Raw genomic sequence first — 24,291 nt, 5'->3', positions numbered from 1 at the left:
CAGGATTCTGTGTTCAATCCCTGGTATTGCAAAAAAAGAAAAAGAAAAATGGCTCATTTGATTAAAATAATAAATTGAGCAAAATAATCTGGCTGGTAATTCCAGTGCTTTGTTTGCAAATCTGCCTTCTAGATGCTTCTCTTTCAGTTAGTGTTTCACCTTATCTTTTGTCTTATAAGAATATTTGACAGATTTCTTCATAGAAAACAAAATAGTAAAACAGAGTAAGTAAATATGAAAATTAAAAGGATGCTTAGACTGGTAATTTCCACACTTTTTGATCCTTCACACCGTCAATTGAAACACATTTGAATGCATACCAATATATGTATATTTATGTATTTATAAATTATACATATACTACTATGGTAAAATATTATCTGCATTATAAGGTCCCACAGAATTTTAGAGGAGGAGATAAAACAGACATAGAATGTCCTATTTTCCTCTGGCATCTCAGTAGATCGTTTTGCCTAGAGAGGGAAAAGAGGCACCATCACTGTGCTTTGGAACCTGCTAGTCTGTTGCCCCAGAACAGTGACTTGGTTTGCGCCTTAGCCAGGTGTAGAGAGAGAAAACCTACCTAGGAATCAGAATACTTGCATCTCATCCTCATTCAGAGTAAGGGTGAGCTTCTATGACTCCCTCTTTCACTGTAAAATGATGGGGTAGACGAGGAAGGGTTCCTCACTGAAGATACTTGATCTCCCAGGAGGCTAGAGAAATAGATGTTGTCATTTTAGTAGACAAGCATCAAAGATGCTAATTTTCCTGTAACACTCAGGACAAATCCATTTTTTCCAGCCCCTAAATCTAATTCTGCCTCTGCTGCAAAGCCTTGGAAAATGCCTTCTACCTATCTGTGACCAAAACCCAGAAATCCCCACACATGATTCTACTCTGTTGGGCACAGCCTTTCTGAAGGCCATTGGAAGAAGGACGATTGGAAGATGTTACATTCATATGTTACAGGACCTTCTAGCAAGGGTTGCTAGGCATCCTCAGCAGTCTCTGAGGCAAAGGGGAACTTGTAGTCAGCTGTGAACCTGAGTCCACCTTGGGTCCCTTCCGATGACAATTACTGAAGAAGAATGAAAGGCTTTTAGTACTGAACCTTGGGCCGGAGACTGGGTGGCACCACCACAGCCACAGCTAGTATGCAATCAGACCTGGATCGCCTGGCTTCTAGTGCAGTATTTTGCTCGCCTCATGCCTTCCCCAAGCTGGGCTCATCTGCAATAGAGAATAGGACAACCTCTAGCTTCATTTCCAAGACAGACTGATCTGGATTCCTAGTAGAAGAAAAAAGTAGCATGTAAAGGAGTAGAAATGAGGTCCAAAAGCAGTCAGAGATGGAACTTGAGAGTCATTTGATGTAATTTCATCAAGATGAGTGAAAGGTAAATTTAGTAAACAATGGTCCCATCTTTTGGGGGGGCAGCTCCTTTAATTACATGTGTTTTTTAGGGTGATATATAACTAGGATATAACCCTACTCATCCAGAAAGTCAAAATAACAGTGATTCTAACAAGTGTACATTATATTTTCCTCAGTGACTCTCTGGATAAAAACAATGTAAGTCTCTTCTTGAGACAGAGATGCCAGGTCCTTCTCATCTATTGTCCTTCCATCTCCTTGTGTCCTCATCCAAATGGTCCAAAATGGCTCACTGCCACATCCATACCCTACAGTAGATGACAAGGTACATGCACCCCTTCCTTTAAGGAATAACTCAGAAATTAAACTCAGCATTCTCACTCTCATCCTATTGGGCAGAATCGACCCACATGATCATGCTCAGAAGGAAAGAAGGCTGGGAGTTTTTTAGTGGCTGCAACCCCAGTGAATTATAGGAATTCTATTACAAGCAAGGAGTAAAGGATATTAGAGGATGAGTCATACAGATCAGACTGCGAATAGAAGTGGTACTGGTCTAGATGTGAAAAAAGCAAGTTAAAAAGAGGCTAGTCGGAGAACGAGATGTGCTGTATCTAGAAGCCCAGTGATTGGAACAGGTAAATTGTGGTCTGTTCTATGAGGGAAATTAGACCACTCTTGCCCCTAAAGGCAGTTATACAAACTCTGGGTCTAGCTGCACCATCTGTAAGGTGGGATCCTAGGACTCATTTCTTAGGACTTTTGTGAGGATTAAGAGGCAATGGTGTAACAAGACTTTATAAATTCCAAATTGCAGCGTAAATGCAGTCTATTATGATGACAGCGATCATGAAATGAAAGCTTATTGTTAGGGTTCTATCGGTGAGGAAGGAAAGAGGCCTAGGGAACAGCTTACTGGTTCAGAATTCCTGGAGGTTTTCTTGGGCTTTGTGAAAGGACTTGCCTTGCTTGACTCCACTCTACACAGAAATTCATCAGTGGCTTGGGAAGTTAGAGGAGGCAACACACAAATACATAGCAGGGTTTTGTTTTGCTTGTTTATTTGATTTTTTTTTTCTGCAGTAAAGCACCCAACATCAAAATAAAAAAGTGGGAAGAACCAGGATCTAGGAAAGATTGTTCTTCTTTGACCTCCAAGAAGGCCACTTCTCTTACTCTATTTCTAACTGTCTTGGGTAGAAATAAGGTAGAAGAGAGAGAAACATGTTTTTTGTTCTCAGGCTTCCACAAGGCAGTAAAGCACAGCAAAACACGGTTATATTTTTAATTTGGAGAAGAGCATATTCAGCATCTTTTCTAGTTTGTGGCAAGACTGAAGTATTAGTTAGATGTTTAAGAGCAGAAATACAAACATTTGTGGAATCCTGTGATATGTTAGCAAAAATTCCAAAGGTTATCACAAATAACAAAATAATGTTGGACTTCACTTGGGAGGGGAGACGTTAGGGGGAAATGCTGGCTAAATGGCTGAGTCCAGCTCCTTTTCTCATGACCCCAGCTACTCAGTTCTCTTAACTCCTCACTGTTCAGCCAGCTTGCTGCACAACAGCTCAGGAAAAGACAGACTGGACACAAGAGGCTTCTGGATGGAACATCCTCCACCTCTCACCTAGTCAAGAATAGTGTTAATCTTTTATATCAAATAAGCTATTTTTATTTTAATCTGTATTGGAAAATTCTATATTTTTTTTTCTTGGTTGTGAGTAGTATCATGTGCATTTCTGATACTTTAACTTCTATAGGTAAAATAACTATAATTAGTCTTTGTTCATGAATGCTATCTTTTGTTGATTTAAACAACGCTTAATATTTTTCATGCAGGTATTGCCTGGTTAGAATGCAGGTCTTAAAGTTCAACTGAGCAAGTTTCAAATTTCTGTATTGATACTTGCTAAACACTTATCCTGGAGCAAATTGTAAAGTTTTCAGGGATTTAGTCTTCACCTCTCTAAGTGAAGATGAGAAAGATATCTGCTTCACAGGAATGAATGGAAAATTAAATAAGGCTGTGTGTACAAAGATACTTTTTTCCTAAAACAGAGCCCCCCCATCCATGACAATTAAAGAGAGTAATCTTGGTATTGGTGCCTAGATAATATCTATAATAATCTATGAAATCACATCCCCATACTACATAGAGCATTCTGACTTTCCAGGAGAAAAGAATCCCAAAGCAAAAAGCAGCGAGAGCACTGAGTTTATTTGAAAGTCTATTTCCGCTCTATGGATGAGCTTGGAGTGGCAGTCAGGGGAGAGTAAGAAGAGCTTTAGGTCCACCTGCTCCTTGGATTCTTGGCCATTCAACTTGACATAAACCTGGCAACAGAGAAGGTGGAGCTTCTACTGGGAACACAGGTACATGAAAACAGGAGGGGAGGGATAGAGAGCTATATATTCAGCAAGGATTCCTTGTTAAGGATGGAGAGAATATGAGAGGAAGGGAAGGACAGATTTGAGACAGATGCTGGTGGGGATGCTGTGCTGCTGAGGAGTCCAGAGGGCTGTCCATACAGCTCCAAAAAGGAGAGGAACTGGGTGACAGGTTCTGGAGGGACAGTGTAGGTGGACATAAGAAATTATGAGTCTTATCTTTGGAGTCACTGACCCTGGGGCCTGAGCCAGAGGTACTGTTTCTGTTTGTGCTGTAACAGAATATGAGACACTGGTAATTTACAAAGATATCTATGTATGCAAATAGGATGGTTTGGACCACTGTACTGTGCATTTCTGCTGGTCTATGGAAAGGAGCAGGTAATTCTTAATTTGTTTTGTCTTCATTATTCAATTCTTTTTCCTTTTTCTTTCTCTTTACTTTCTTATATATTTTTTCTTTCTTCTCCCACTTTTACATGCATGCATCTGGTAATATGAACAACTAATTTGAAGACAACACTATGCATTACAACAGATACTGTGTAATTCATATTATTTTGTTTTGTGAAATTCTGTATTATTTGTAATTTTTCTTTTTAAAAAAACTTTTTTAATCTTTTATTTATTTGGTATAGTTTCATCACGTGGCTCAGACTCATGGTAATCCTGTCTCAGCCTCCCCAGATCTGGGATTATAGGCATGTGCTACCATGCCCAGTTTCTGTGGCTAGCACAACATACCCAGGGTTTCAGGGCCAGCATGACATGCAGTACCGGGGTTTGAACCCAGGTCCTTGCATTTGCCAAGCAGACACTTAGACCACTGAGCTATCTCCCCAGCCTGTAATTTTTCTGGTCTAATACTACTTTGTATTCTTTTTTTGAAATTTATTTGGCTTATGGTTCCTAAGGCTGGGAAATGCAAAGGCATGGCATGGACATTGGTGCAGATCTGGTTGTAGCCTCTGCTGTACCACTAACAGCAGAAGATGGGAAAGCAGGAGAGCAAGAGAGGCCAAACTTGCTCTTATGACCAGCTCACTCTCAATAATGATTAACCACTCTTACACTCACTAACTCTCTTCAGAACAATGGTACGAATCTGCTCAGGAGAGCTGCCCTTGAACCCTGATCTCCTCCTATGAGGCTTCATCTCCCAACTCTATTTAACTGGGGATTAAAGTTCCAGCATGTGTTCTTTGTGGGAACACTTTTGACTCATAGCAGATATGATGCTCTTGAATATGACGGAGGAGTCAGTGGTTGAACCTGGTTTCTTGATGAGCTAATCTGTTTTTGTGGGTCGTCTTGGCTCTTGATTTTTTTTTCCTTTCATTTCACTCCAGTACATTTATTCATTCATCAAAAAACATTGCATGAGTATTTGCTATATGTCTGATAATATAATGCTAAGCTTTGCGATGCCAGAAGAATAAGAACTTGCTTTCTGTCCTTGTGTGAGTGGGGAGAAGGTGATAAACAGACAGTTACAATTTAAGGTGAGTGGCGCTAAGACTGAGGTTTATCAAGGACACCAAGGAAGCACAGAGGAGGCTGCCTAACTTGACTGGCGATGGGGTTAGAGCAGTGAGGTAATGTCTCAGCTGAACTGAGTGATGAAGGATGAGCAGGGTGAGCCAGGAGAGAGTAGGGAGAAGGGCATCTTGTGTAGAGGAAATAGCAGGTTCAAAGGCCCAGAGGCAAGGAAGTGAATGGCATAAATTTGAACTCTGCCAACTTTTTAAGTATGACTGGAATGTAGAATGCAAGGAAGGGAGATGGCAGGGCTTGGTGCTAGAGGGATAAACAGAAGAACATAAATAGGCTACATTAAGGGACTGTAAAGTGGATAGAAGGATGCTCAGATTTGAAAGGTAAAAATGTAACTTTAGCATATGAAATTGAACTTGTACAGGGCGTTTCTGTGGCAGAGGAAAGCACCGCTTTAACGATGAGGACTTGGATTTATATGACTGTAAGGTTGCAATGATGTAAATAAATTCAAATGATACAAAGAGAGTGGCATCAGCTCCACTGGTAACTGATTGGGTAATGCTTAGGACTGGAGAGGAACTGGTAGAAGAGGACAGTATGAAGAATTTCAGGCAATAGATTAAGCTCTCTTTTGCTACTGGGAGGGAGAATCATTAGTTGAGCTTTGGTTATGTTGATCTTGAGTGACTGGTAGCCAGTGCATAGAGAGGAGGCAGTTGTCAATGTATGCCGAGATTGAAAGGCAGGCTAGAGCTAAAGGTGCAGATTTGGGAGGCATCGCCACGAGGTCAGGTGTGGAAGTGTTTGTCTGCACAAGAGTCTACAGAGGGAAAGAGAAGATGGGAAAGACCAACAGACTAACATAAAAAGGAGAGTGGGTAGAGGATAGGTAAATATTGAAAAGCAGCCACAAGAGAGATAGGAGACCAAAAAGCATCACAGCCACTGCTTCCAAGGAATCCAAGGGATCTCAGAAGCAACAACAGAACTGAAAGTTGCAGAGAGTCATAGAAACTGAGATAGACCTACTGCATTGGCTACAGTGCTGTTATGGAGACTTTGGTAGGAATATTGCAATATTCTGACAGCCACATGGAAACATGACAAGGAGGTGAGGAAGTGGACACAAGTTCTTCAAGAAGGTGGTCTGTGAGGAGAAGAGCAAAGCGTCATGTGAGGCAGAGGAAAGGCTGTTCTCCCAGGGGGAGAAATTTGAGCAAAGTAAATATGGGGAAACGCAGTAGCTGTGAGACAGACCCGAGATGCAGGACAAAGAACTTGGATGTAGAACCACCTGGAGCGTATCAAGGAGACACCTGGAAACTGTTCCCAGCAATTCTGATTTAAGTGATTGATTGATTTAGATCTTCAGCTGATTCTAAGATGCAGTCAAGGTTTAAGAACTACTGCAATAAGGCTTAGAGTTGGGGTTAGGAAAAAGAAAAAAAAGAAGTGTATTACACTTTGACAATTACTATATTTTTTTAAAATATTATTTATTTATTTATTTATTTATTTATTTATTTATCTGGTACAGGATCTCACTACTTCACTCAGACTCATAGTGATCCGCCTGTCAGAACCTCCCCCTGCTGGGATTATAGGTGTGCACAGCCATGGCCAGCACGGTGCTCCTGGGGTTCTGGGCCTGGCCGGGCATGTGGTACCAGGGATGGAACCCGGGTGTTTGCGCTTGCCAGGCAGGCACTTAGACAGCCAAGCTATCTCCCCAGCCCATAAACTTTGACAATTATTTATTGAATGCTTCCAATATTTTGAGTGTCCAGGTCTTTAGTAACAGGGATGTTCCGTCATTGCAGAGGACATTGTCGTGCCTATTCTCTAGTGGCTTCCACTCTCATAAGAGAAAAGCAAAAATGCGTAATGCAGGTTGAATTTATCTGCACCATCTTAAACCAAGATATTTCATATTTCATTTCATTTTCTTGTTGGAATGTGGAATAATTGCATATGTATATACAATGAGGTATCTTGGTGGTGGGACTGAATCTAAACACGAAACTGACTTACGTTTTATGTAGACCTTATACACATAGATTACAGGTGATTTTATGCAATATTTTTAGTCCACTTGTATTTTGACTATGACCTGCCATGCACAGGCAGGTGTGAACATTTTTTATTCATGGTGTCATGTCTGTGTCTAAGAAGTCTTGGATTTTGGTGTCAGGAATGATTTTTTTTTAATTATACGTATAATGTCAGGTTCAGGAGCAGGGCGTGGGTCTTGGAGTGGATGGAGAATCTAGATAAGCAGAAGAGGAGCATCCGAACACACCCACACCTGGGTTTTTACAACCCTTTGCTTGAGCATATCCTCCCTGCCAGCTACTGTGCATATATTATTACCAAGCACATGGTCTTGCAAGATGGTTGAACGTAATGCCCATTGATGAAGCAAGAACCTAAAACTCAGGGATTTAACATCAAGGCCAAACCTAGTACCAAATAACAAAATCAAGATTCAGGTCCTGAACTGGTGTCTTTTCTACAACAGTGCACTGCTGCTTCTCCCTGTGAGGGCAGGCTCCCACCTACTACTGAACACCACCTTGACATTTGTTTGCTCTTTTTGTTTTGTTCTGTTTTGCTTTTTGGCATGAGGCTCAAAGCCAGGGCCTCACACATGGTAGGCAAGCGTGTTACCACTGAGCTCCATCCCCAGCCCAGCATACCACCTTTGCTGAAGCTGAAGGTGGAGAATCCTCTTCGCTGGGCTTTCAGATCAGAACCTCTGTACACAGGACTTCACATATCCACCCACTGTGAACCTACTCAATGGGTGGTCCCTGCCTGGGCCAGCAGCTGGGCTGAAAACCTGGGGTGGGAACTCCTTAGAAATGTAAATTCCTGGGCCCTCCCCAAGAAGTACTGGAGCAGGCCCAGGAATTTGATTTAAGAAAGCCCTTGTGGTGATTCTGATGCTGTTTATCTTTTCTCTTTATAATTACATGTTTAAAATAAAAGATAATCATATTCATCTCGGGAATGGGGCACTAGTACATACACATGTCTAAGCTCACTTGTTTTTGCTTTTAGTCCCTACTTTACAAGCGCAAATCAAGACATTCTTTTGCATTATAACTGGTCCCTGAGCATCTGGAGTACACAAATAGAAAAAGCTGAGGGATTCCCACTTGGGAAGGATCATTGCCTGCATCCCAGAATGTTGGACCTTGATCAAGGAATTGAGATGCTGACAGCAGTAGCTGATAGTGAGGATGAATCCAGCCCTAGGGCGGTGTGTAGGTGCCAATCGACAGTGGCCGTCCAGTTTTGGGAAATACACTAGGGTGTTTTCCTTTTAGCAAATTTTAAAACTGGGCCAATTCTAGTTAAAACAAAACTATCTGCGCCTTGCCCTAACCCAACCAACTTCACAGGGTCTTCAAGATGTAAATCGCATGGAAACTGAACAGTTGGCCCCAACAGGGAATCTCACCACTAGCACTTTTTTTGCTTGGTTGTTGACAGGAGGAAGTGATTGGAGATTTGAAGCCAGGTGCTGAGTATCGAGTGAGCGTAGCAGCGTACAGCCACACTGCCAAAGGGAGGCTCAGCCCTGCTCGCCACATTACCATTTTGTCCCAAGGTACGACGAGAGGTTCCAATTCATTGAAGGAAGATGACAGGCTGCTATTCATTCATGCTTTCGTAAGGCAGCTATTAGTAGGGAGCTATCAGGTGCCACACACTATGGGAGGCTCTGGGAACATGAGGATAACCAGTGTAAGTGCAATGTGGGGTAGAGTCAGCGATCAGTGTATATCCACAAACTACAAAGACGGCTCTCCACAGAGCTACAACCCAGGGAGGAGGAGAGCTCCCAGAGGAGATAGAAACTTAAGTGAGATCTGACAGATGAGTAGGAATTAAGATGGTGAAGAGGAGAGAGAACCAAAGTTAACTGGGTGTGGTGCTGCATACATAATTCCAGTACTCCAAGAGGCTGAGGCTGAGGCAGTGCTGAGAATAGCAATTTTAACCCCGACTTAAGCAAGTTAGGGACTTAGCAAGACCGTATTTCAAGATTTTAAGCATTTAAAAGGACTGAAGATACAGCTCAGTTTATGAGCAGAAGGGATGCAATAACTGTCACTGAAGTGGCACTGTGGAGGACACTGTTGCACAAACATGTTGACAGCAGTCCCCGCACAGAAGGGCTCTTGGTGTGGGGATAGGAGAGCAGTCAGCATTCCCAATCTGAAACAGTAAAATGCTCGGAAGGTAGAAAAATCTTCTGAGCCTAAGCAACAATGTGAACAAAAACTGGGAGGTATGGCAATCTGGACAGGTTCCTGGGGGTGACAGCAACACCTCCCGGAGGACGGCATTGTCAGATGTCTTTCCATGGCTGTGTATTTTCCTTGTCAGCAGGAGAAAACACACACAAAAGAGTTACAAAGTAAGTGGCAGGAAGGGTGAACACTTAATTTTCCTCCAGAGCACATACATATCAATTCTAACAGGCAGACAAAGAGCAGAAGGTGTTAGGAGGTGCAGGTCTGAGGGAAGGCGCTGAAGGGAACACTCCATCCCGTGCACTGCGGGTCCTCACTCTGTCACCTCTGCAGCTGAGGTTCTTTGAAGAAAGGGGAAGACAAGCTCCCCTGTGTCAAGTGAGTTATTGGTTTGGAGTTTGAAGTTCTTCTGAACAGAGAGCCTTGGTCATGGGAGGGGCACGTCTTTTACGTACTCAGCTTCTCGGATGACTGAGGCGACCAGCCAGGTCTAGTTGTGTTTGTTGTCCTGCCTAGATCCCTGCCTGCCTCCAGCAGCGCCTCAGAAGCCTCGTGTCCTTGTGGTTTCTGACTCCGGGGTGGCCCTCTCTTGGAAACCTGGAGAGACTGAAGGAAGTTCCCCTATTCGCTACTATTCTGTGGAATTCACCAGGTAAGTGTGCGTGCCAAATTTGGCCACCTTAGTTTTCCAAACATGAATTAAGATGAGGGGAGTCATCTCTAAGCCTCCACCACATGGGTGTTTAAGGGTCAAAGGCTTGGAGGCCACATTTACATCTGGGTCACCACCTGTCCCCACACCTCTTTGGTCAACTGGTAAACCTGTCCCTTCTTATCTTCTTCTCCACTGATCTTCCACTGTTCTGAGCGCTGAAAACACGTGAGGCACCAATAAGCCTCCCTACATTTCAAGCTTGAAATTTGCCTTTCTGGCTTTGAAACCTTATATCTGAAGTACATATTTGATAATGCCTTCTTTTTGGGGGGAGGGGCTCTCTCGAAAAAAAAAACCACAATGCATTTTTTTCTCTGCATCCCTCTTTCCTTAGGGCAAGTGTCTTGGTCTGATTTCACTCCCCGCTCCCCGCCACAAGTTACCTCTCCAGTTCTTGTGATCCAGCTTGTTAGAAGTGAGAAGAATGATTGGATGTTCTGGCATAATTTAGAGACATAAAAACATGGATTCTCAATATACTGTGTAATTTTACCTAAAGGAAACAAGGGAGGTGGAGAGGCAGGGAGGGAGTCAAGAAGGAAAGGAGAGAGGACAACGGTGTACAAAAGGAATTCCCAATCTAAGGTCTTTCCTCTGAAATCTGTAGTTTGATTTTGAATTGAGGCTGTGGCTGATGAGGAGGGAGCCTGAAACAATTCAGGGGCGGTTGGCACCCTCTGAATTAAAGATAACGGGGCTCATAGGAAGCTGCATTGTGGATTCATAAAGAGACTGAGGGAGCACCTCATTCCTGAGGCTCTCTGAAGCTCAGACAGAGGATCCTGGCAGGATCTGATTAGTCTTGCTTCTGTTGCCTGACTTCCTAGCCCACTCCTTGGGGGTAGAAAACAGATGTGTGTTTCTTCAGGACCGAGCTGCCTGTGACTTTTAAGAGCTTGTGTACATATACACCTTGCACTAGGTAGGATTTATTAAAGGCTTAAAAGGAACAGAAGAGGCAGTGATGTACTGGTTCCTGTGATCCTAAAGTTCAGTGCCAAATCTGAATCCAGGAAACCCCATATCTGGGTCACCCTGTCAGTTTGTCTCTATCCCCCTCCCTGCCCTATTGATTCCTTTTTGTGTGGACTTTTTCAGCCAGTGGCAAAATGTCCAGGAGACACTTGAGACTGGCAGTGTGCTAGCTTAGCTTCATATTGGAAGAAAAATGGCTATTGTTGCATGGATCCAGCAAAATCCTGATACTACTCCTAACTGGCCATGATGGGGTCCTTTTTCATTTTCTGAGTCAGTGTGTGGGGCCAGGGTGGGGCAAATTTGTGGATTGGTTAAGACCTGATCAAACTGCAGGCTTTGAAACTAATTCTCACCTACTGTGTGGACTGAGGGTTCAAGAGGGTTGAGTCCTTAAAGGAAATTGTGGCACAGTTTCTGGAAAGGGACAGATGGGCACCAAGGAAGGGAGTGGGGAAGAGAGAAGTGGCAGGAGGAGGAGAGGTGAGAGTGGGGGGTCCAACAAAGCCCTGACTGATGTTCTTCCTTGAGATAATCTACAAGCCTGTATTTGAACGGACCTGGTAGGCAAAGCCTGCATTATGCTTAGGATAGAAAAAGTTCTAGCCTGATTCTAATGCCACTGAAATGGGCAGCACTAAAAGTTCATGAACTTGCAAATGTTAAACAGAACATTTATAATTTACTGAAGTAAATTAGACAACGCCAACAAAGCCAAAATGGAATACTTTAGAATGTTGAAAATTGTGCCACCATTCGAACAGAGCTTAGCAGATAATCTGTGTAGCCCCAGCAAAGAGGCAGTTACCACTTACAACTAATTCTGTACTTAAACATGTGTCTTTAAAGAGTGTTTTTTGTGTCTCCTGTTATTGACAAAAGCTAGAAATGGCAGCTTTCTAACCTTTGCACACAGTTGAAAATAAAAAAAGGAAACATCAGTGGATCCAACCCCTGAAGACCCGGGAGAAAGTGCAACCTCTTTTTCCCCCAGCTGTGTGGCTCTGGGCAAGTCATCCTCCCTGAGTCCCAGCACTTCTCATGTCTTTAGGTGTCCCCACAGCAGAGCCCAAGGCAAAGACTGGGACAGGCAGGACTTGGAGGGGTGGGAGGGCGTGTTCAGGTGACAGGGTCTTTCCTGGGGCCTTGATTTGACTGGAACCTCTCTGAAACTTGCCTTGATACTTGCCCACACCACTCACTGGTTTCTGTCCTCCTCTGCCATCTGTGGGATTCTCCTGAGAGCCCAGCTTTCTGTCCTTTCTAGGATGCGGATGCATGAATTGGGGGTGTTGGTGCTAGGAACAGGACATGAGCACAGCGTGACCTTGGGGGTGGGCATTGGCTGTAGAAGGTGACTCTGAACTCTCACGAAACAGTCACCTCACAGCTGCTGCTTAAATCAGAAGTGAGTTAGAAAGAAGAAACGTGGGGCTCAGGACCAATGGCTACAAACACCCAACTTACATGGACGGTAGCTTTTCTCAGCCTTATAATGTGTGGTTAAGAAGATGCTGTGAGATCACCTATGAGAGAGAGCTATGTAGACATTAAAAACCTGCAAAGAGTAGCTATATGTGGCATTATATGCCTGCATTTGATAATCACAATTCTTTCTAGCAAAATCACTTTAATATTTAGAGCTATTCCAAACATCTGAGAGTTTTCAGCTCCAAATTCATTTGTATGAAACACATCACTGATACAAACTTTTAATCCTTTTAAATATGCATACCTTGACAAGGCACCTTCACAATGCCTGGAAGCCTAGCTGCAAGGGCAAAATCCATGGACCTCTTGGTATTCTGGATGGAACAAGGTTGGATAGAGAAAGCCTGGTACTAAGAGTTCTGGCATCTATCACCACGAGAACATAAAGCTCCAGTCAAGTTGCTTCCTCTCAGAACTTACTTCTCCTCATCAGTAACCGCAGTTGCGGGCAGCCCTCCCTGTGCCTATCACTCATAGCCTCTGTGGCATGTTTGTGCACAGTAGACATTCCGTGTGTGTTTCCTTCCCACCATACCATTTCCCTTTTACAAAAGAGGAAACTTGGCCTTAACTGCAGGAGTACTTTGCCACAATCAAACAACCAGTTAGTTATAAAAGTGAAATTAGAATAGAATTTTCCCATCTTCCAGCAGGTGCTTTTCTAAAATACTGGTTTTATGAAACCTATGTGCCCTTGCGTTCATGATCCACTATGAGAGACGAAATCATGGGAGAAGCCCAGCCAGTGCTAGGCAGGTGGGGGAGAGGAGAAGCCTCCTCTAGGCTGCTGCTGCTGTTCCTTAGAGAAACCTTTGTGGCTTGTTGCTACATTTATGTTGGAGCATGGAGCAAATCCACCCATAGGTATGTCAGAGCCTATCCCAGTGCAGGTGAGTGCCGCAGGATGTGTGTTTCAAGAGCACTTTCCTGAGCTCCATCCATTCTGGGTGCTGTGGTCTGAATGATCGTATCCCCTCTTCCTCAAATTTATACGTTGAAGTCCTACCTCCTGAGGTGACAGTGTTGGGGAGAGATCCTCAGGGAGGCTGTCAGCTCAGGAGGGAGAAGACTCACAGGTGGGATTAGTGCTCTGTGGAACAGGCCTGAGGAGGCTTCCCCCTGCCACATCAGGACATAGTAAGAAGTAGCCGCTGTGAACTAGAAAGCAAGATCCTCCGGAAACCAAATCTGCTGCCTTGATCTTGGAATTGTCAGCCTCCAGAATTGTAAGACATTTCTGCTGTTGCTGAGCAGTAGGAGTATTCTTCACAGTCTTTCCTGGAGTTGGCTCATTAGCTTCTTTGGCAAGAGTAGATTTTTAAATATTTTAAAGCACCATAGTAAAGATTTGAAGAGGCAAATTCTAAGCAAGTCTGTAGGCTGTAACAAATTCTGCAATGGTTTTGAAACTCAACTGCTTTATTAAAACAGAAAAGCCGTGCATCTGAGGAGGAGAATATTTCATTTTTGAAGTGATACTGAAAATTTCTTTGTAGACAATAGTGCTTGCTGTTTATTAAAATAAGAGCCAAGGATAAATATAGCTACCTATGTTTTAAAATGTTTTGGCTATAAATATCTGAGAAATCTCCCTTCTTCTCCCTAAGAATTTCCCTGGAGTAAGTGTTTTTCTCAGAGGCTGAAATATATACTATGTGGCAATGAAAACCAAAAGCCTAGAAAAATGTCCCTCATCACTAAAGTTCCAGTTTGGGTAACACGTCCCATATCTGCTCTCTATGGGGTTGGTTAAAAGTGAGAAATAGTTTTCATTTTGCTTACATAGTTTTTTTGTAGGTATCACATGATTACTTAAAATTGCTCCAGAATTTTGTATTGGAAACAACAGATTAAAGCTTTCAATGACTTCCTAATGAAAAGTTTACTATTAATTTATTGAGTATATGTGATAATTCAAAACACAATATTTCTTTGTACAGTTTAGGAACACAGAACAAGAAGAATTGATCTCTAAATCTCATACCAGAGAGTTGTACTAGCCAAAGAAAGGGAGCAATAATTCCCTTCTTAACCCTTTCGTACATTTCTGCCTAAGTAATTCCCTGGTCCTTTGTAGATGTCTTCCACAATAAGACTTGCAAAATTCTCCCTAATACAGGGCTGCTTCTAGGCTGACTACAGCTGATTGCTGGTTTAGCTTGAGAAATCTCAAGGTAATGCAGTCTGGTTGGGTATTCAACATGATTGTTCGCAAGCTGACATTTTTCAAAAGTTACTTGTCTTTCTAGTCCATCACAAACTCTTCCTCTAGCTGCAAGTTAACAAGAGAATTCAATGAATTACCTCTCAGAAATTGAGGCTGCAGAGGTGGTTACTGATGTGAAGATCAAGTCTGGGATTCAGCAAGGAAGCTGAATGGATTCTGGATCTCCTTGAACGGTTATAAGAAATGATATGATTTGTGTTATGGTCAGGGTCAAAGTCTCTGAAGGTTAATCTAGAGAATGTGAGCAACTGGCAAGTAGTCTCAGGGAAGTTTCTTAACCCTGTAAGCCTAACTTTCCTCAACCATAAAATGCAGATGATGAGAATGCTTACCTAAGAAGGATTATGAATATAGATTCCAGCATAGCACTTAGAAGAGTGGCTTGTAGGGGATTTTTTTAAGGCTGGTTTTTGTGCCTTGAGCCAAATGGAGATGTATTCCCACACTTAACAGTTACTTATGTTTAAGTAGATAATTTAAGAAGCATTAGCCTCAGTAGTTAAATGAATCTGTTATCACTAATAACATCTTACATCAACAATGCAAAAATACAAACCTGGTGAGACCCATCATGGATCTGCACATGCATATCCTGCCCACCTCCATGGGAAGTTATTTATTTTTATTGTTTTCTCATCACAAAAGGCATATCAGTAGGTGGGAATGCTTCAGATAATCTGAATATATACTTCCAACTTGAAAGTGCCCACTCAAACTTTATTTCATGTGGAATGAAAACTTGAATTTCAGATCTCTTCATAAGTGAATTGCCAACTTTCTTCATAGCCCTTCACTAAAATATGTAACAATAATTGACTAAATGACAGCAATATATAAGAGTAATATAGCCCACTGTTGGTTTTCTAACCTCAAAGGTTTAAAATTGAAAATATTAAAATTTAGAATATGAAATATATAAAATTTAGAACTGGGACTTAGAGGTCATGGGGGTTGAACCCAAGGCCTGGTGCTTGCTAGCAAGTGCTCGATCCCTGATCTACATCCCTAGCCCTAGAGTTATCCTTAAATGATTAGTTAATTTGGCAAGAATGGATGGGAAATAAGAAGTATTTCTTCTCCCATTTCAGGAAAGAGTTTAGGAAGTGCTGATGTTCAAACACAGGGTTTCCTTTTAGTAATGAGCAGGAATGGGATTGACTGTATTTACACTGAGACTCCATATTAACAAGTGGTGCTTCATGAAGAGAAGAATCCATTTTTCTTTAGTTTTGAAATTGAAAACCTTGTAAGTGCCTTCCAGACAGATGCCTTGTCCCAGCAATTCTGTTAGCTGTCTCATCCTGCTATTCAGGCTTCAGGCTCCGGTGGAGGGGCTGTCCTGTAAGTTTTTGCAGAAGTCTGACCTACGGTTCTACAAATTGATTCCTTAAAGTGTCAGTCTCTCCTACTGTGAGAATTCTTAATATAATTCCTGGTCAGACTGATAGGCATTCACATAAATTGAATTCTTGTGAAGCAGCTTTGGGAGCCATTTGTAAACTGTGAACGAAAAGCTTGCTTGCCTATTGTCCCACCTGGGACAAATTGCCTGCGGAGTTTATCATTACCCCATTCATCCATCTGTTTGTCATTTGATTGGGTAAAACCAATACGTAAATAAAGAGGCTGAAAGCTTAAGGTTAAATAATAGTTTCTTTTAATGTGACTATTTACTGGCTTTGGACTTCTCCCTTCAATTCATTTCAGTGCAGAACAAATCCTGCATAAACCAGGGTATAGAATTGGCAGACAATTGAAGACTCTTCTGGGGTTTGTGTTATCTCTCATCCCTCTCAATTCTCCCTGAATAATCTATGGGGTCATTCCTCTTTCCTGAGAGCAGGATACTTAACCTGCACTCCGTAGATCCCCAAAAGCTGCCTGGGTAGAACTAAAGGGATCTGCGCACTCGGCTGGAAAATAATTAAATTCTTAGTTTCGGCAACTGAAACAGCATTTTCTTCATAAGTCAATACAGACAGAAAACCACACTGGTGTTAGTAATTCTTATGATTTGTCACCATTAGGATGATAGGTCTTTTCTTATCCATCACAATTGTTGCTCATATCGCAAAGTACCAGTTATGTTTACTGCTGCATTGAAAATATCACAGTAACTTAAATTCATTCCCAGGTTTTGCTACTTAATGTTATTAAAGGAGTACATATATGGCCATCATAATTATTTATTTTGATAATTGTTTTCAATATGACTCATTTCCTTTGTGATACTTTTTTTACTCTCTACATGTGAAAACACTCTTGAGAAGAGGTTTATAGCTTCACCAGACTGTCCCAGGGACACAAGATTAAAGGCTACTGTTTTAGGCGTTGGAGAACTTTTTCTCAAAGGATCAAATAGTAACCATTTGGTGCTCTGCTAGGTAAATGAACTCTGTCTCAACACTTCCCTTAGCTACTATAGTATAAAAGCAGCAGAGGATAACGCCTGTACAATGAGATGCATTTAGAAGGTGAGAGCCATTAGAAGGTGACAAACACTCCAGCTGCCTGAAATTTGCCAATGCTTGAGTTAGGACTTCATGCTATTCCTAAGGCTAATTTTGAAGACATTTTTAATGCAGGTCACCCACTGTTTATTGAATACCCACTATGAACATCTATTCACACGGACATATATACACTGAGTAGTGAATCTGCAGGCAAGGGTGGGCACGGGGCCTTGGAGGAACATATATCTGACATCTGAATTTGTTTTCAAGATTTTTTTAAAATTTCATGTTGCCACATAAAAGTTGTACATATTTATGGGTGACCTAGTTTTGAGGTGGTTTGAGAAGGCTTCTTATTGTAGCTAAGGACACATCAGAGATAACTGGAGGAGGGAGGAAGCCATGGAAAGGGTTAGTCTAGAGGAAGCCACTTAAGCAATGGCTTGGAGGCAAGAAGCAAAAGGCTCTTGGAATTGCTTAGGAACCCTGGAGCTATGTGGGGTGAGAGATGAGTAAGCAAGTGTCAGACAGAAAAGGCATTATAATGAAAAAGCTTGTATTTATCCTGAAGAGAATTGGGAGCTGCAGAAAGTTTTAAGCAGCACAGGGGACTGGAGGTATTTGAATTTTTGAAAGATCATGCAGACATCTCAAAGAACACAAAAAGTAATAAGACAAAACACTATTTGACTAGTTCACAGACTAGGAGGGAAGGTAGAAATGTAAAGTTCTATTAGAAGGCGATATCATGGAGCAGTACAGAGGTTTTTATAACTCTTTCTGAGATGATGGAATAATATGAGAGCAAGAAGTCACTGAGTAATCCAAGGTCCTTCAGAAAACATTACACTGTGGGGCCAGCGAGATAGCTCAGCCGACTAAAGTGCCTGCTTACTCAAGCTTAGGCAAACATAGGGACTGTGGTTTGATCCCTGGCACCACAAGCCATGCCAGCCCTGCCCCCAAGGTGGGCTAAATTGGCCACAGAGTCTGGGCATGGTGATGCATGCCTGTAATCCCAGCGCTGGGGAGGCTGAAAACAGGAGGATCACCATGAGTCTGAGCTGCATAGTGAGACCCTGTAACAACCAAATACATTTTTTTTTAAAAAAATTACACTGTGGAATTATAGGTCACATTCAGAAAGTGTTGCATTGTGGAATGATAGGTTTGATGTTGAGGGAAAGAGCCCACACATATCTGTTTGTACTATGCTTAGCATTTTAATCCACTCTCTCTAGGCCAGCATGGTGGCCTTCTCTATCAAGGCTATTCTGAATGTTCTGCTCTATCCCCTGGAGGACAATTTTCTGCTTTCACACATTCCATTCTCAAAAGTTTTCCCTAGCAGAATTTAACCACTTTTAGCCTAGTTCCCTGAGTAATGTCTGTAACATGCCTTGAACTTCAATGTTTTCTTCAGCTTTAACACCAGGGGTTCTCTTGTGGGTGATGACTCAATAGAAGGTAGTGAAATTGTGTGAGAGGGTCCTGGCCGAGAGTTTCTGTAGAAAGAAATAGAATTGAACTGGAAAAAATACAGAGGCTATATATTACATACAATAAAAATAAGAATTATTTTGTAAAATTTGAGTTTCAGTTGTGTGTGCGCATGTGCACACAGTAGCGATCCAAGTATATAGTGAATTGTTAAATTCTACCAAAATAATGTGTCACAGCAAAAGATACATTGCTATTAAGCCCCCTGGAAACATGGCCCTCTCACCTTGAACACATTTATCCCACTGTTCTGGCCAGGTCATGGAGCAGTTCTGGAAGTCCTCTTTCATGAGTGTCTTTATGAGGTGTGATCAAAAATATAGTGGATGCCGGCCCCACCCAGGGGTGCACTGAGACAGAGATTGAGACTGGGCATGGTGGCACGCACCTGTAATCCCAGTGCTTGGGAGGCAGAAAACAGGAGAATCACAATGAGTCGATCTGTGTAGTGAGACCCTGTAGACCCTGTACTAAATACATTATATATATGTATAGTGAGTGCTGCTGCTAAGTGCATTCCAACACAGAGACAGGCTCATGAAAATACTGCAGTGTGCCCCCATCCACCTTATTCAATGAATCTGGTGTCATGTGACTTGTGGTTCTTCTTCCAAATCAAAATGGCCATGAAGGATAAACACTGTCGATCAATTCAGGACATCGAGGCAGCTATGATACCACAACGAAAGACACAGAAAGGGACTTCAGAAATGCTCCACAAAGTGGCAAGAATGATAAAATAAATGCAGGAGAGTGTTTTGAAAGCAGTTGATGGCAATACCTTTTATTGTAACAAATAGTCTTTTAATTTAAATATTTAATATTTTAAGTCAATATTTGTGATGTTTACTGGATTACAATGTCTAATATCTGTCTTTCTGAGAATCATGCAAAAACATTGTCCTTGGACAGGCCAAATAGTTCAGTGGATTAAGGCACCTGCAAGCAGGCACAGGGGCCCGGGGTTCAATCCCTGGGCCTGTGGTGCCAGCCCTGCCCCTGGAGCACGCTGAGATGGCAGTTGAGACTGGGCCTGGTGGCACATGCTTTTAATCCCAGCCCTTGGGAGGCTGTAAATAGGCAGATCACTATGAGTCTGATCTAGTAGTGAGACCCTGAACACCCTGTAGACCCTTCCCTAAATAGAGAGAGAGAGAGAGAGAGAGAGAGAGAGAGAGAGAGAAACATTGCCCTGGATCCATGTGGGCTGAGATCAGAGACACTGAACTAAATCCAAACTCCTAGCCTGATTAGGAAGATCACTCATTACATCATCTTTCCTGATTGATGGCCTAGCAACTCCACTTTTATAAGGCCATTGGGGGCAAGCTCATCTAGTCCAGAGCAGGTGTCGTCATTGCTATCAAAATATTTTCTTCATAACACACTGCTATTGTCTTCTCTGTAAGGAGATATTTCGCTTTCTACTCCAACATGGAAGACCAAGAAGGCACCTACATTTTCCTCATCTGACCCAGAGTCTGTTTCTCATCTGAAGATAGTAGTCTGTGCTCGCTATATCTTCCCCACCCAAACCTAGAAGTACTGGCCCTTAGGATTCTACCTCAAATAGGGATGGATGTAGAGCACTTCCTACAAATGTTTAATATAGAATACCCTTTCCCTTCCCTATGGTGCTGGGATTTTTCAACAGCATTTGGTCCACAGAACTCAGGTTGAGCTTGTGGTTACTTCTAAAGTTTAGTTTTATGACACCACCATATAGGTTCTTGCCATACCAGTGTTTTCTTTCTTACATCTATGCAATTGATTTTTTAAAATCTGACATCAGATTTATAAACGTACTGTTAAATTTCATTGAGATTGGCTTTTCCCTGTGTCCCTATAGACTGAGATCATTCTGAATTTTTATTCTCCCACAAGTCTTATTTTAGGAGGTCATGTCCCAGGCAACCGCTTACATTCCCTAAAATTCTGGCTATTTTAATTATAAATGGTTTCGACTCCTTTTTCTGAGTTTAACCTACTGAGGTCCTCTATAACATTTTTGACTTTTCCAGGGACTTCTCCAACTAAAGGTAAGGGAGCAGAGTAGAGCCTTCAGCATCTCGATGACCTTTTCTCCCTCTGATTTTTCTTCTCAATGACTGCATTGTCCTTGCCACATTCTTATTGGCCTGTTTATCCCTTTGAGCTTCTTGGAGACACATAGATGCTCCAGGTGGGCTAATAACTTAGAAACGACTATCAAATACTATTCATTATGTATTTTCAATCTTTATTTAGATGCAGAACATCTAGAAAAACAACAGTTATCCTTCCTAATTTTCATTGCATGGTTTTGCAAACAAGTACTCATGTATCTTACTAATCTCACTTGATTGATACTGTTGGAATCAATAATATATATTATATATATATTGTTGGTAGGAGTCAACATCTTTTAAAGCAGTTAATCAGATATCATATTTTTAAAATGATACAAAATACCTTAAACAGTACTTTATGATAAATCCTATAAATGCACATCACCTCGCCGATCTCTTAATGTAGGGCTAAGGTATTTTTTTTTTTTAGATGGGAACTCACCCAGTGGGGTGCCTCATTAGGATTCATGCAAAAATCCACTTAGAAGATCTTACCTGTACTTACTACTGATAGGTTTTTTTAATCAAACCAGAATCATACAGTGGTTTACAAAGCTGGGTGCAGAATCCTAAAATTTGTTCATCTCTCTTCATTCTTCCACAACTGTGCTGCTTTCACTTAGTTCCGAGGCATTTTTTTTAAAGTAGTTTAGCTTTTGCAGGTCTCTGAAATACAATTAACACAGCTATCACTCATTTTTGCATTCACATTTCACTGTTTTACACAACATTAAATAACACTTTTAACACCAAACATAAAAATCATAAACAGGTCTGGGAATTTTGTTCAGTTGGTAGGAACAAAGTAGGTCACTGGTTAATGTGGTGAGCTAGCGAAACAGAAGTTAATAAGGGAAGCCCTGAATATTTGTGTATGCAGAAAGATCCCATAATTAATTTACCTACTACAGGAGTGGCTAGTTCTTTTGTGTTATACCTGTCTTTGGTATACCATACTCGCTGGCTCTCTTTGGTCATTCCACTTAGCATTTGCAAGTTGCTGACACATTATGTTCACACCACACAGCTAGCTGATACTGTGTGAGTCTGACCTCCACTTCAAGGTTCTCAATTTCTTTTCAGTTATCCAAATTCAAATATAGTCAGATCTTAATTTAGATTCTCCTTGGCCCTCATAGGCTTTCTTCAGGACTTCAGTTCGTGTAGCCATCCAAAGAGAGCTCTTGAAAATTGCTATTTTGCACCAGTTTCTGACTGGTTCTTAGAGGTACTCTTCTTGCATTAATTCTTAGATGTATTATTAGACTGTTAACTCCATGACAATGGGCTGTGTTTATATGTTCTAGCAGCCTTCCAGAACATAACTTCTGTGATGTGTGCATACTCAATAATAATTAACCATTTGCTAATTGACTAGCTCAAGGCATCTACCTGCTGTATTTTATGATATCAAGAAAAATGGTTGTACATGAAGGTTTAGATTGGAATGGGTAGAGTAGTCATAATACTACACGAATGGAAAATAAAACTACCTAGTGGTTCTCTGAGTTTGGGTAAATACTTTCCTTCTGTGTCACATGCGTAGAATGAAGATTAACATAGGTCACTGTCTCTTAAGGCTCTGGGAATCATGATTATCCTTGAGAATCTGATAATAGCTAAAGGGACTTTGCTTACAAAAATGAAGTGAGTAAACTTGTATAAAATTTCTAGAAGTTCTCAGGCCCTTGGGCCAAATGATTACCGAGATTCTGCCCAGACTGTATCCTAACATTGCTGAATGATAAGTGCTTCTTCCCACCAGAATTAACTGGAGAATGTGCCCCGACTACTTAAACTTACTAAGTGGACTGGAAGTAGCTGTTCTGAGTAGACCTCGTGCTAAGTCCCCCACTGATGCATGTCAGGTCTAGTAGGATGCCTGAGCCCACCCTGTCCTACCCCTGTATTTGGAGAAGCCCTGCTGGTGGCTGTCTCTCTCTACCTGGGAAGGCAACACTTTCTCAGTCATTCCTGGATCAGGCCTTTTTGTGGTTAAGAAGATGCCAGGATAAATCTACAGTGATTTAACTGGCAACCTTGTCTTTAGGATAGTCAAAGAAAATAAATCTATTTTGGAGGACAACTTAAAACAATACTTTGTCTAGTTATCCTTCTCATACTAGTTATCATCTCTTCACTTTTATATCTCAGCAGACTTTAAAAACATTCAAATGGAAAACCCATGACTGGACTAGGGGCAAAATGGTAAAGGCTTTGAACTGGTATTCTATCTGCATGAGCTTTCCTCTCCTGTTCTGTATAATCAAATTAAATGTTAATGTCAACCTCATACTCACTGAAAAATAGGTGTTTTCTTTCCTGCATTTAATGAACAACAAAAATAAAAAAAAAAGCAGTTTGTTCTTCCTGTAACTTTTTACTTGAAAATGGTTGAAGATATTTGCAGATAGCCCTGGGTAAACAACAGCACATTCTGAGAACAGATTCGCGTTATTTCCTCTAAATATATCACAAGAGAACTTAGCAAAGCATAACAGGAGGGCTTTATCTAAAGATCACATCTTCTCTTACTTTACTTTTAGGTATCCCCTGTGGCTTTCCTCTGTGAAGTGATTTTGTTCTAATTGGAGTTTGTAAACGTGTTTCCTTCAGCTCACAGAGGCTTTTCCTTTGATGATAAAGTCTGTTTACACGAGGAGTCCATCTTCGGGGAAGGAGTCTCAGGACAGAGAAGCCAGCACCACCTCCCCCGGTGGACCTGACCCATGAACTTTTCCCAGCACATGAATTCATATGACATGCTGCCCCAGGAGCCTGAAGAAGTGTCTATTTACTGGTGTTTCTATGATTCCTCCTAATGAAAAATTAGACAAGCACATGTTAAAGAAATCTATGGCTTATCCAGGCAGTAGCTTTTAGAGAACAGATTTTAGTTCCTTGCCTAAATTGTTCATGAAGGACAAACACAGGATCCCTGAATGCCTCTAAATACTCTACATGAACAGAAGTGTTTAACAATAGAAAGACAGAGGTATCCAGGAAACAAGCTAAGGGCCAGAGAGCAGGGGATATAGCTCAGTGTCTCAGGGCAAGCACAAGGTTCTGAGTTCAATTCCTGGTACCAAAACAGAGTTTTGCTATAATAATAGCAATAGTATTGATTGAGGGAGAAGAACCCATCACTCTAGTTTTTATCTAGTATCAAAGATGTTAATCTAGCCTCATCCCAGCAACCAGACTCAGCCATTCCATTTCTCAGCTATGTAACCTTGAGAAAATGACTTGCTCATTCAGTGCCATGGTTTTCTTCTCTGTATTAAAACAAAAGCA

The 24,291-nt window shown here is 41.6% G+C and overlaps 1 protein-coding gene across 3 annotated transcripts in view; it reads left to right on the top strand.

The window, feature by feature from the left end:
* Positions 1–24,291, top strand: part of Egflam (EGF like, fibronectin type III and laminin G domains) — a 237,431-nt gene that overhangs the window by 111,049 nt on the left and 102,091 nt on the right. For all 3 annotated transcript variants that reach the window (XM_023711909.1, XM_023711904.1, XM_023711910.1), the window contains 2 exons: positions 8,762–8,879; positions 10,045–10,180. In XM_023711909.1, coding sequence (XP_023567677.1) covers positions 8,762–8,879; positions 10,045–10,180 — 254 coding nt within the window. The remainder of the gene's footprint in view (positions 1–8,761; positions 8,880–10,044; positions 10,181–24,291) is intronic.

Source organism: Octodon degus, unplaced genomic scaffold (genome assembly GCF_000260255.1).
Source record: "Octodon degus isolate 3935 unplaced genomic scaffold, OctDeg1.0 scaffold00002, whole genome shotgun sequence".
In the NCBI taxonomy this organism is placed as follows: Eukaryota; Metazoa; Chordata; class Mammalia; order Rodentia; family Octodontidae; genus Octodon; species Octodon degus.
Note: the sequence above shows the minus strand (reverse complement) of the source record. Positions and strands in the feature narration are given on the sequence as shown.